The sequence below is a fragment of the Rhodnius prolixus genome, unplaced genomic scaffold (genome assembly GCF_049639745.1).
Source record: "Rhodnius prolixus isolate KJV_2025 unplaced genomic scaffold, Rpr scaffold_8, whole genome shotgun sequence".
NCBI classification, from domain to species: Eukaryota; Metazoa; Arthropoda; class Insecta; order Hemiptera; family Reduviidae; genus Rhodnius; species Rhodnius prolixus.
Genome location: NW_027411593.1, coordinates 15,570,083 through 15,584,467, shown reverse-complemented (window position 1 = coordinate 15,584,467; position 14,385 = coordinate 15,570,083). Strand labels below are relative to the sequence as shown.

General features: G+C 34.5%; 3 protein-coding genes across 8 annotated transcripts in view; 1 reads left to right on the top strand and 2 right to left on the bottom strand.

The window, feature by feature from the left end:
* The window catches only part of LOC141450929 (elongation factor-like GTPase 1), a 276,104-nt gene that overhangs the window by 185,337 nt on the left and 76,382 nt on the right, over positions 1–14,385 (bottom strand). The gene's annotated exons all lie outside the window — the stretch shown is intronic.
* The window catches only part of dsx-c73A (doublesex cognate 73A), a 132,586-nt gene that overhangs the window by 56,024 nt on the left and 62,177 nt on the right, over positions 1–14,385 (top strand). The window lies entirely within an intron of this gene.
* LOC141450931 (uncharacterized) lies at positions 5,698–12,730 on the bottom strand. The gene is made up of 2 exons (XM_074121860.1): positions 11,311–12,730; positions 5,698–11,226 (listed from the first exon to the last, which is right to left on the bottom strand). The coding sequence occupies exon 2, from the start codon at positions 10,842–10,844 to the stop codon at positions 9,297–9,299; it is 1,548 nt and encodes a 515-aa protein (XP_073977961.1). The 5' UTR covers positions 10,845–11,226; positions 11,311–12,730; the 3' UTR covers positions 5,698–9,296.

The following is a 14,385-nucleotide window of genomic DNA, read 5'->3' as shown; positions in this document are numbered from 1 at the left end:
CTAAAGTTTGGGATGGGACTCTTTTATTTGGGACCCCGTTACATATTACAATTTGCATTAAAAGTCCCCTTTGGCATTGCACGAGTCCACCAGGTTTTAACCTGTTAACTTACCGCTTTAGGCAAACCACATTTAAATTGGTTACCAAACGGCCTGTCACTTCCTATATTATCAACCATCTGTTTTTATAAATTCATTCTTGTTTCATTTTATTTATATCTATTATTTTTATAGGTTTAATCCCTTATTTATATGTACATATTAATTGTGAGTAATGATTTTATTTTCCATTCTGTGGAATTAGTAGAAGATATAAAAGTTTCTTAATCTCTTTTTCTTTTCTTTTTTTACCGTTAATTTGTTATTTTTAGTAAGAGTTTCAGTGTTCTAAAGTGTGTCACAATCGCGTGCTTGTTTGAAATTTAACCCAAAAGTATTTTTTGATCTAAAATTAAAGAATTCTGTGAAATAGAATTAATTCTCTAAGTAACTTCACTTTTATATCTTTGGTATTATTGTATTATATTATATTATTGTACTATATTATTAAAAAATAAGTACACTACTTTTGTCGTTAATTAACTCCTCTCTTCCTTCAGAACTACCTCTTCCCTGGTCTGAGGAATGTAAAAAGGGCCCTAGATCAAGTGGCTCGGCACAATAAAATCCGATTAGAATGCGTGCCAATTTAAGATTAAGATTAAACGGCAAAAGGTACACAAATCAGCTAGTACCCATCTTCATTTTTTTTTTTTTGTATACGAGGGTCGTTTGAAAAGTCCGTGCAAAGTCAGAGAGATAGCACCACTGGCGCGTATCGAGGTTATGTTTAGTTAGTAGCATCTCTTGGAAGAACACACACCAAGTTTCAGCCAGATCGGTCTATTTCTTTGTGTTTGGCATTCGTTTGAATCGAGGAAGTCGAGTGATTTTCAAAAAATGGACGAAAAAGAATTTCGTGTGTTGATTAAACACTACTTTATGAAAGGCTAAACGCCTCAGGAGACTAAAGAGAAGCTTGATAAACATTATGGTGACTCTGCACCTTCGATTGGAACAGTTAATAAGTGGTTTCAAAATTTTCTGAGTGGCCATATGGGCACAAGTGACGCTGAACGTTCTGGACGCCCTGTTGAGGTTACTACTCCAGAAATCATTGATAAAATCCATGATATGGTGATGGATGACAGAAGAGTGAAGGTGCTTGAGATTGCTAGTGCTGTGGGCATCTCGAATGAATGGGTACATAATATTTTGCATCAACATTTGGACATGACAAAGCTATCCGCAAGATGGGTGCCGCGATTGCTCACGCTTGACCAAAAACGAAATCGTGTGAAGTGTTGCAAGGACGGTTTGCAGCTGTTCCAGAAGAATCCGCAGGACTTTAAGCGTCGTTTCGTCACTGTGGATGAAACATGGATACATCACTACACTCCTGAGACCAAAGAACAATCTAAACAATGGGTTACCAAAGAGGAATCTGCGCCAAAAAAGGCGAAGACCGTTCCTTCGGCCGGAAAGATTATGGCGACTGTCTTTTGGAATTCGCAAGGAATAATCCTCATCGACTATCTGGAAAAGGTTAAAACTATTACAGGTGCATATTATTCATCGTTATTGGACCGTTTGAAAACCGAGCTGCAAGAAAAACGCCCACGATTGGCCCACAAAAAAGTCCTTTTCCATCACGACAACGCACCAGCTCACACCTCAGCAGTTGTGGTCGCAAAATTAATGGAAATAGGGTTCCAACTCGTTTCACATGCCCCCTATTCTCCAGACTTGGCTCCCTCGGACTTCTATTTGTTCCCCAATATGAAGAAATGGCTGGCGGGAAAAAGATTTTATTCAAACGAGGAGGTGATTGCAGAAACGAATGGCTATTTTTCAGACTTGGACAAATCCTATTATTCGAAAGGGATCAACAAACTAGAGCAGCGTTGGACGAAGTGTATAAGCCTAAAAGGAGACTATGTTGAAAAATAAAAAAGGTTTACCCCAAAAAATTAAGTAGTTTTTATTTTTGCACGGACTTTTCAAAAGACCCTCGTAATTCAGTTCGTAATTTCTGCCATTTTGAAAAGTTGGAAAAAGGTTGTTTTATTCAAATTTCAAAGTGTACTGCATTAAATTTTCATTACCATCAGATGTCACACACTCTTACGCTGGTCATTTTCATATAAAAAATATTTGTTCAGTATATTACTCCATTTAACTTAGATTGATTGTAATAAAAGGTATTAAATTATTAATCCATTGGTTGAAAAAAAGGAAGTTATGACGCTATAAAATTAAAAAATCTTAAAACAAACTCACAACATAAATTAACGATTCTTTTCTTGTCTTTTTACATCCTATTTAAGCGCAAGTTCAAACACAGTTAGAAAGTAAACATTGTTGGTTTATGTTCCTACTTCGATTAATTGATTGGTACTTCGTTTTATCCAGTAGCTACGGATTAAAAAAAAGTTATGTAAAATAAAAAAAAGGTAAATAATTAATCTAGTTCGTTAATGTAAAATTTTATATAGTTATATTCATTAGTGGGTAGATGCAACTTAAAAACCAAAATTTATTTATAAAGTAGTATTTCCAGTAGGCCAATTTACTTCAAATACATAATTTTTGTTTCACATTTAATCCTAATAAAGTTTAACAGGGTCTAAGTCCATACATTACAGCGAACTGGCATTCTCCCGGACTGACCCACCACCCCTTCCCCCAAAAGTGCCCTTAATCAAAGGATTTCAGAAAAATGTTTCGTATAAAAGTTATAGAACTATTTGTGAGCTATAATTATGCCAAGTTTCAAGAAAATCGGACGAGCGGTTTTTTTCAAAAGAGTTAAAAAAAGTGAAAAATCTATTCAGTAAAGTGGTACTTCCGGTGGACCTATTTTGACCAAAAATTTATTGTTGCTTCCTGTAATGGCACTTGAATGAAATATCAAATTTGAAATTTCTGCGAGTATCCGTTCCAGAGATATAGAGGGGATAAACTAAATAACGAGAAGTAAATTCAGTCCAAAACTATGCCATGAAAGACCGATGGGTTAGAGTATACAGCAAAATTCTAGAAAAAAGAGGTGGTTTCTAGGAAAACCTTTATTCTCTAACCCATCCAGCATTACCCCGGCTTTTAATATTACAATTCTCTCTTATATTTCTCTCACGCCGAATGAGATCGGTTATTGTCGGCAATTATCGGCTCCATTGACCATGATTATTTTCAATTTAATTTTTAACTTCTAATATGCACACTCTCACGACTTATTTTTTTAGTAATACGTAGTAAGGTTTTCTTGTAAACTACAATTTTTAGCGAGTAGTATTTACTTTATATTACACATTACATAGAACTATTTGGAGGTTAAAAAAAGCGGAAGTTAACTGTTTATAACCGACTTTAGTGGGCCATGTGCTCGGTGGTCTCAAAGGAGAAGAAGAAGAAAGAATTCCAAAGAGTGGATATGAGACAAGAGAGAAGAAACAGAGGACAGAACCTGCGAACAGAAATAGATGTGTGATGAATACAAGTAGAAAGCATACACGTCCTGATTGGTTAGAAATGGGACGTGCCATTTCAAAACAGAAGACAGCCGGCAGTTCTTGACTGGCACGGCCTATCCACAAACACTCACTGCGGTAGCACGTGAATTCAAACACTAAAAGAATTTTGGTTGGGCTCCATCTTTTCGTTCAAACAATTGAAAATATTTTGTACAGTATTGGTGCCAGAAGAACGACGTTTTTAACAACAATAAACGGTCAGACTAACATATTGAGAACGGCTGTTCGATGTTATTTTTGTACAATTAGGATATATCATCCATCTGATGGGATAATACCGTCAATACTTTTTTGTTATAACAATCTGATTTTGGCTTCTGGCTCTTGACTATAGTAATATCAAGTAATTTTATCTTGGATTCGATTAGATCCAACTAGAAGTTTTAAGAGAAAGAAAAATATTACAGTAATTTAAAAGAGAAGGCCTCATATTTCGAATCGCACTCATCTAAATCTATTCTCGAAGCTTCATCATACTTTTAATAAAATGCTGTTCAGAAATAATTGCATCACTCATATATTTCAATTAATTACTTTATTGTTTACTAAAGAGCTCTCTTTAGATTTTATTACAGTACAACCGGGATTCGGATTAACCGGGTTCATGTGAGTCATCATAAGAACACCTGGATCGGCGCCGAAACAAAAGTTAATTTTCAGTGGCGACAGAAAAATGTTTTGTCTTCCGATGTAACATAATATTGTAGGCGTGGCAGCAACTCTTTTATACCTGATTTTTCGCTCGTCTCACCCAATCGATGGAAGGAGGTGAAAACGTGAATCGACAAGACATTTTAGAGTGGTTCGATTGTGATACAAGATGCTCCACAGTTTGCATGCCTTAGTCCTGAAGAAATCGTTCAGAACATCCGAGAAGACGAACCGGAAGAAGGAAATGACAGCGACGAAGAAGAGAATGATCACCCAGGATTATCCCTGAATGCAGCATCGAATTCAGCTATTGGACATTTCGAAATTATTGTGCTGATTTCCTGAGAGACAGCGATTCCATCACACGACAGCTAGACGAAGAAAGAAGGTCGTCCCAAACTTCACAAATATTCCTTCGCCTATCTATTTTTTTTCCAGTAGCCACCAGTCTTTCTGTATCGTTTAAGGACTATACAGACTGTGGGTCAATTGATTCCAAACTTCTGCGCGATTCCATGCTGACTCATCCCCGTTTCATGAGAAAATGTTCACGATTCTGACACAGTCATGTTCCGGTAAGTGAGCTACACTGTTCAAGTTTATTGAGAAAAAATAAGCTCTTTGCAAAAAAAAAATGCATAAAATTAGAATAGCAACTTTAAGTGCAACAAAGGTTAATTGCATATTTAGAATCAATACTTTAATTATTCCTTAAGGTTCCTTTAATTTTTCTTCTTGATTTACAACCACTTTGTTTATACAGGCTTGTCCATGGGACATATTTTTCTGTCCTATCCCATCCCATCCCATGGGATTCCCATTATAATATTAATATGGAATACAGTTCAAATAAAATTATTAAATTTATGCAAGTTTACGCTTAGTGTCTACTAAATAGGACTACATGTACAAAGAGACATGCAAAACGACTAAATTTATTAACTTTATTAACTTTAACACTCAGAAGTATAATCTAAGTATGACAATTCAGTATCATTCTGACACTCTCATTCTATTTCTGAGTCACTCTGCTCATTCAGCACACTATCAATTTCCTATCAATTTTGTTGCACTTACGCAACTGCAAATTTCAGCCTAAATTTATTTTACAATATCAAGTATCGACTACCATGGGAAATACAAATGTGTGCTGTCCCATCCCATGGGACGATTCCCATGGGAATAACATTCCTATGGACAACACTGTGTTTATAGGACTGACGGTATTAAAAGTTGTATTTAATAACAACAGACCAAATACATAAATAATGTAGTATATAAAAACTATGAAGGCAAATACTCTATAGTAGGCCTAAAATGATTATAATGACACATAAAAATATAAAAATTAGAACGTTTTATGCAGTAATAAAGCTGTTACAAACATTCACATGTTACAGAGCGGAACTGAAACGTATATTTTAATTTTTCAATTCTGTTAATAAACTAAATACTTTGAATTAAATCTCGAACTTGTGCATTTAATTTTTTTAATTTTTTACTCTGCAATAAAAACATCAGTTCTATGATTTATTGTGAGTTCGGTCGATTCATTTAAGATTTTTTAAAAAAAATATATATTTCATGGATTTCACGATTGATGTAATTTTATAGCCTGTCCGCATTTTATTTGTGACAGGTAGACCGAGCATGATATATATAAAACGTAGGGCGTCCTAACGGGACTGGACATTGGGATTTGTTCATGTTTTCTTTCAACAAAGGGAATGAACAGCTATGTTCAGGTTTATGTACGTATTTTTAAAATTAAAAATACTAAATATGCGACTAAACTGTAAAGAATAGAACTTGCAATATTAATGTAAAACAAAAAGGGAAAAGTCTGCTGCAATACGAATATCTTTCTCTAATTCTTTTTGACGCTGGACTTCCAAGAGTAGAATATTGAAAGTTAATGCCGATAGAAGAAGTCAGTGGCCGAACGGTAGAGAGATAGTTTTCAAAAGCATAGCATTGTCGTGGGTTGGAAAATTATAGAGCGTTCCTAAAATATGTTGATGAGCAATCTATCTGTTGATGGCTGTTCACTTTTCTCTCTTTCATTTTTTAGTTTTTTTTTTTTTTTGCACGATAACATTCTTTAATTTTACAATCTACAGCGGGTGAGATGAAAAAGAGGTTGAAACAAAGACGTCCCTGAAAGTGGAGAAAGAGTTACGGCTGCCGTTTAATCCATCACTTCCAAGAGTAACGCACGTACAAAACAGACGGAGGGGACTTTCAATATGGACGTTCACTCAACTGCAAGCGATTGCATCTTTTATCTTCATTTAAACAAATCAATTCACTTTCAAACTAATTTTGTCTCTGAATTAATTCAGTATCTATATCATTAATGTCTACTACGCTTTTCTTTTTAAGGCAGTTCTGAAGGAATGGTGGGAATAAGCTACTCTCTCTAACGTGTCATTTAAGGGAAAAGTCATTTTAAAATCGCGTCTTCTCCAGAGTAATATAATTAATTTTTGTAATTTGTTTATTAATTTTGCAACTGTATGCAGTACAATAAGCAAAAGAGATGAGTGATAAGGATATTACAAATACACATGTACGCATACCTGTATAGCCACACACATACGCGCACATGCATGTGCGCCAAGGGCGTGATTGGAGTGAACGACGACCATCCAGTGATGGAAGTCATCTGTTCGCCAGATTGGCAAGCTTACACAGCAACCATCCTAGGAGGTCGGCGCGTAGTGTTGAGATGGTCGCGTGGTCACCGCCGCTTTAGTCTGCGTTGAGGATTAGAAGGAAGTGTTGTAGTAGACATGTTGTGGATCAGAGGGTTGAAGTGACTGTGTAGATTTGAGTGGAGTTTTGTGTATCGAGTTTGGACTATTTCAAAGACGAGAGGAATATTGAGATCAGAGTGTATAGTATGATTGGAGACGTAGAAGGGAGCGTTAACCATTGTTCTTAGAATTTTTGATTGTAAGGTCTGAAGTAATAAAAATTAAGTACCTACATAATTAAAATACCAAATTTTAAAAGCTCGAGCGGAAGTGTCATTTTACTGTTCAAATTTTAAGGTAATTTTCTTGCACAAAATAGTTTCAACCAAATTACGGCAAGTGAATGTAAAATAGGCCTATCTTTCGCCTTCATGTAATGTCCTAAAGCATTCAGTAAATGCACCATATTTTACGGTATAATATTTAATTTAATTTCAAATTTGATCAATTCCTGGAGATCGAAAACCAAAGGCTCCATTCTGTATTCAACAAAGCTAGATTCACTCACTCACTACCAAAACTGTAGTTTGTAAATAATTTTGCGATTATTTGGAAAATGGGTGCTCGCCTGGGCCATTTTCATTTTTACTGATCACTAAATTTTACTAAATTATAACAAGATAATCATGTGATGTGATGACTTGAAAGAGACAATTACATTTAACCAAACCATTAAAACTGACCAACTGTAAATTATATAAAGAAGATAGAAACAGTTACAATAATTCTATGAACAGATATAATTATGTGTTGTAGCTTGTAATTCTACATTAAGTGTTTGGAGCTAGTAATGTTCTCTGAACTAACACTGTCGTGATAAATCTATGCACAGTTCTACCACGAAGTTGTTTTTTGTTTAAGTGCCACAGGGTTAAATGGTGAAATTCATTCCTATAACGAGGGGTTGAAGGTTAAATTTATATCTAGGTTCTTGAATTCACACTGTATACTTCGTTTAATGGAAATTAGAGGTTTTTAACTACTTTGATAGAATAAATTATGTTTTTATTATTGGGTGGTTTGTCATTTTTTTCTCTATTTTACAACTGCTTCCGTGTTGGAGGAATCAGCATTAAATAAACTGTCTGACGTGCAATGGCGGCGAAGGAGAAATCACCCGATTGGACATTAGCTATTGGGCTCTATTCACTTTATAAGAAGAGCTTGCGAGGCTTGGAGCCCCCTCAGGTACTCGTAGTAGTAAGACTAGGTTAGAACTGGAGGATAGATGGCCCTTTAATAAGAAGGGTTTATTTTTGCTTTTATTCGACTCCATTCTTCTTTTATAAAAAATTACTAAATTTTAAAAAGAAACTCTTTTACCAATATTTCGAAAAAACATATTGTTTTTTCAAGAGGCTGTAATTAAAAAAATCTGTCTAGGTAAACCAGGGCAAACCGTGTAATAAAGTACGCAGTGAAACACATTTATAGATCAACAACTCATCAGAAAAACCGATTCGTTGATGTGTGTAGATGACAGAATATTTCACTACAGCACACATTTTTTTGAGAAACTGCATACTGTTGCCATAATTTCTGACGAATCGTCAAAGGAGGCAATATAACTTCAGCAATCGCTATCTCAAACTGGGGTAGTGAAAGGAATTATGATTTTCAACTATGCTAACTTAGTTACACAAAGACTAGCAGCCATTTCCGTTAACCATGATCAAACGAAGCGTTTTTGGATAAATGGCAGCAATTCTTCAGCAAAGTCATTGGTATCTGAAGCTGCCAGGTTGACTAAATATCTACAAATGATGGTTAGATATTTTCTGGAAGCCGTTTTGCCTAAAGATAGAAATAAATTACTGTTCATTATTTTTGGTGACTGATTCATAGTTTCAATAGGATGAAAAAATAAAGGCCAGATCAAAACAACAGGATTCTGTGCAACGGAGTTTATTCAACCAAACAATTCTCAACTCAGAACTCGCAACTCGTAACTCGTTTCTATGAACAATAAATATTTTGTACTTATATGAATATAAGAGAATAGAACTTATGCTAACAAATTAACAATGAATATGGCATTACCACATTTGTCTCCTTCTCCGGATCCAAAACCCAAAACTAGATACAAAATATACTTCAAAACTGAATACTAATAATGTTCTTAACAAACTAATCATATGATAGTTATTCCAGTTCTCAAATTAGAAACATATGTTATTCAAAAATATAAACCCATATGTGGTGCACTAACACCCTCCACCTTGAAACGATCGGGATGTTTCAACAACTTAACTGTGAAATTCGTCCTCATGACAAATCAACTTGAATAATGGTATTCCAAACTCGGACCTATTGTTCTTTACCACAACCCTTCTGGCGCAACCTTCTTTACTGCCGTTATCCCTGTTCTTTTCTTGACTCCTGCTTCCAGATCTATCATGCCTCTTACTACTTTTTGCGGTGACACAGACCCTCTAGTCTTCTTCGTGGCAACTTCCGCTATCTTCCTCTTCTTTCCTTTTGATGGCCGATTATTACTTCTACTCGTTCGGTTCCTATTTGCGCTTCTACTTCCTCTCTCAACAGATATTGACTTGCTTCTACTACTACGTTTGCATTTGCTGTAGCGCTTTCTCAGCGATAATCTTTTACGACGAGATCCGTTTGGTATCTTTGGAGTGCGTTTCTTAGTAAACTTTGGTGGCGGCCATTTGTATTTCTCTTTTCTCTTTCGTTTCTTCTTGTGTTTTTCTTTACCCTTGGTCTCGAATGAACTTTCTCGCGGAAGATCACTATCAGAATGATCAGAAGCCGTATTCTTATTACGGCTGCGTGACTTAACACCTTTTGATTCCCCTTTTCCATTTAATTTCTTCTTCCGTGATTTCTTTTTCCCAGCATTACTGCTGTCTTCACTTTTATTATCTGACTCTGAACTACTGTCAGCATCCGCGCTTGAACTGGACGTTGGCACATTTTTCTTCCGCTTCTTCTTGTATTTTGCTTTATCCTTGGTCTTCTTCCTGGAAGAAACACATGGCGATTGCGTTCTGTCTCTTTTGTTTCGCTTTGTCTTCTTTTTTTCTTTTTTCGGCTCTACCCTTACATTTCTGGTAGGCGATGGCGGGTATTTCTTAGTGTCGACGTTAATGTCGTTACCATTTCGTGCATCTTCCAAAGGTTCAGTAATTCTGAAAGCTTCTCTCAGCCTTACATTCTCTTCTTGCTGAGGTGCAATCTGATGCGTTTCACGGACAATAATTTGTCCACATTCGTTTCTGGGTTGTTCTACCAATTTTGAATCATTTGCCATAAGCATTGTACTGTTGGCTGAAACTTTCGTCTCTATCTCGTCTTGATTATAGACTTGATGCTCTGCAACCGCTTCTAATTCAATAAACTTCTCTTCGATTCTCCTCTTGTGTTCATGATCAAGTATCTCACTATTTGGAAGTTTACTGCCAGCTGAATCTATTTTCTCCAAATCTTCTTCAGTTTTATAATTAACCTTATCTTTAGATTTTTCTACTAATGTCCAATTCCTTTGGACCCAACCATAAGTTCCAGATCCCCGTGGGATGGTTAGACCAATTCCATTATACGTGGCCTGGTAATTAACAGATTGCCTGTTTGCTCCCCAATTACCGCTGACTATTGGCGACTTTGATACCTTTCTTCCTGCTTCATACTCTTCTAAAACTTGGTTTCTAGCTTTCACCTCGGCTAACTCCGCTTCCAGCATGAGTCTATCTTTTTTTTGTTTTAGTTTCAACTCCTCCTGTTCTAGCTTCTGCAACGCATTCAGTTTGGCCACCTTTGCCTTTATTCCAGCTGCTGCAGCTGCTTCCATGGCTCTTTTTTCTTTAAGAACTTGTTCTAAAGTTTTCTCTGTTAGCCATTCCATCATGATAGTTTTCTTCTATTGACAATCGAAGAAACAAAAACCTTGCAAATTTTCAAATACACAGTGAACAATATAAACAACCAAAAGAAAAATATTAATATAAACAAAAACAACAATACCATATGATTAAACGCATAAAACTAAAAACAAACATTCACGTTACTAATAGCAACCTAACAAATACTAATTATAAATTAAATAAATATTGTCCATAAACTTAAACTTAAATAGTTCCTCTAATTAGAATCTTCTAATCTTCTAACAAGTCCACCTTGAAGAAATGTGAAACTGTATTGGATCCAGATCAAAACAACAGGATTCTGTGCAACGGAGTTTATTCAACCAAACAATTCTCAACTCAGAACTCGCAACTCGTAACTCGTTTCTATGAACAATAAATATTTTGTACTTATATGAATATAAGAGAATAGAACTTATGCTAACAAATTAACAATGAATATGGCATTACCACATTTGTCTCCTTCTCCGGATCCAAAACCCAAAACTAGATACAAAATATACTTCAAAACTGAATACTAATAATGTTCTTAACAAACTAATCATATGATAGTTATTCCAGTTCTCAAATTAGAAACATATGTTATTCAAAAATATAAACCCATATGTGGTGCACTAACAGTTATTATCAACTTTATCATTCCGAGCTTTCGATCTAGGGACCAGGTCATCTTCAGGGCTAATTTACAATGTAATATTTTACATCATTAGAGGGTTGGTGTGTCTTCTGTCTTGTCTGTTCATGGATAGAAATAAAAGCATTTAATCCAAGCTACTAGAATTGGATTTCTTTGAGAGATGTGTTGCTTCGGAATATGAAGGACGACCTCGTATGATTAGCGCATGGATACTATTCATGAAAATCGATTCGCGCGTTTAGGCGCCGCGTTGTTTACAAAAATGGTTACAGAAACAAGAACAAGAACATTTTTTGAAAATGCCGATTTTGCCCGATTTTCAGCAACGTATTTCTCAAACTGTCTAAAAAATAAATCTCAAATATTTTTCTAGTTGGATTTAATAATTTTATCTTATTAATTATTTTCCACTGACTCTCAGAAACATTACAACAAATAGCCCCACTTAGAGTTTTTTCCTTCCAGAACTATCAGTTTGAATATTTTGAAAAGTAAATCAAATTGCCATGCGCTACAAAATGTTAGTCACCTAATTTCAGAACTTCTTAGTCCGGTTGATAAGACTGTTATTTCTCTGAACTCAAATCTTCAAGAACCTAGTTCCATCTAGAGTTGGAAAAAACAATGGCAATCAGCGGCAATCACATGGGAACTAAAAAAGGCGACAACAATATGAACAACAAACAGTAACAATGCAATAGTTAATACAATTCAATCTTTTTTTTGCACTCAAAGAAAAAGAAAAGACTGCAGAAAAATAAAATAAAACTAAATCAACCACAAATGATTGGTGAAATAAAAATAGGATAACGGCAAACATAAAGGAAGAAGAAGAATCTCAATGCCCACTCATCACCATAATTGCAAATATTGATCTATTTCCAGTAATCTACTTTACCCTTTAGACCAAAAATAAATAAAAACAGTCTTTTTAGAAGAGGTAAAAAAACAAACTACTTTGAATCGATTAATTAAATGCATTTTATTGCATCGATTTCCGATTTTACGCCATTTATGTTAGGAAACAACATCAATGGCCAGAGTTTATAGAGCGAAAAGGTGTATTCTCTTTGTACAATCGATTTAAAGGCCAAGCACACATTTAAGTATAACAAATAAAACGTGATTCAACAAGCCTAAGATAGAATAAAAGACGTTTTTAAAGCTTTAAAGTTAAATCCAAAATAAAACTTGCATTATACAAATAATGCTTCACTTGCCAAATCGATTCTGAATTTTACTAAATTTTGAAGTCTGAACACTTTATTGACTCCGAACTGTATAATAATCAAAACAAATTTCGCACTACTAAATGACAACAAATTTTTTTAGCCATTGAATAATGAATAATTTATTTCAGAAGCCAATCTGATTACCTCCATACTCTAATGTAAATTGTGATAAAAATTTAGTTAAATCACTTTATAGAACGCAATTGGCGACTTCTTAAACATCTATTATAAATGATCATTATAAAAATTTAAGGACAAATCGACAAGACGGGAGCTCAAATACACCTAACGAAGAAGACGATCATTTACATTGCTGAAGAATCAATTTAAACTAAGTAATAGTACTTGCAGTATTTGTAGCAGAACAGTTATTACTAAGGAACGGATTTTTATGTATTTAAAAATGCCAAATATTTAATTAAAATATGCATTTATTTTCGTCAATTATGTGGAAAATATGTGATTTTCTTAAAATATTTTCTGGAATATTTAAGTAAAATGGACATTTTTTTAATGAAAATGATTTTTTTTGGGGGGGGGGCAAGTTATAATTATTTATACAAGAAAAGAACATTTTTACAATTTATAATAATTTATTAGGAACAAAATAATTTGTTTTTACAAGTTATAATGATTTATACAACAAAGAACATTTTTACTATTTATAAAAAGATGGGTTAAATTTTCAATTTTGAAAACTTCACTCTTCGAAATTGTTTGCAACCACATGAAATTTCAAATGTTGGAACGTAAAGTGACGACGATCTGGGCGTAAGATGGACTTGTAACGACTAAAAGATCGTTCAACATCTACAGATGTTATAGGTGCCTTGCTGAAAGAAGTTATCTCGTTGGTTGTAAAGGGTACACGATGTTCTGAGGTGACTTCTGTTCCACTGATAATATCAGAAATCTGGCAGATGGTCTCCCACCCTTTGTTCTTGCTCAGTACTTGTACCAGTTTTGATCTGATCAGATCTCCCTTACTCCCAGGTATTCCTTCCACCTATTTTGATTAAATATGTAGAAATATTTATTTATTTTAATCAAATATGTATAAATATGCGATAACATCCAAATATGTGGAAATATGTGAAATAAAAGTAGACTCAAACGGCTTAAAAAGTGTCAGTATGAATACTTCTAGTTGAAAAACGTCTGTAAATTGCCTAGAAAAAAATATGTAAATACATACGAATCCGTTCCCTAGTTATTACTAATTTTTGTTAAAATCTTTACTTAAAAAATGTATATAATGAAGTTTTCCTGTAATAGAAAAAATATAAATTTAAGACTGAATTAGAATTATTTACTTTTTTCACTTGCCAAATCGATTAACTTCTTTAATCACGTTAAAATTGTCGTAATAATAACGATATATTTCATCTTGTACGTATTTTTAATATGCCGTTAGATAAAAGATACATCAGCAGCAATATAGTCTGCATCGTTTATTTGAATCTATTGTTAAACAGTCCCCACACTAGACTTAAAAGAACTAAACAGACGCTATCGACTACTTAAAAGACTCTTAGACGATAGATCTTAAACTCTCTCTGGAAAACAAAAGACTTATACTTCTATTTTGAAACCCATCTGTGCGTATGGAATAGAGCTGTGGGGTTCAACCAAACGCTCCAATCTCTAAAGGATTCA

Bases quoted from the DNA above. Each gene is read 5' to 3' on its own strand.
- LOC141450931 (XM_074121860.1), bottom strand. From the start codon at position 10,844: ATGATGGAATGGCTAACAGAGAAAACTTTAGAACAAGTTCTTAAAGAA.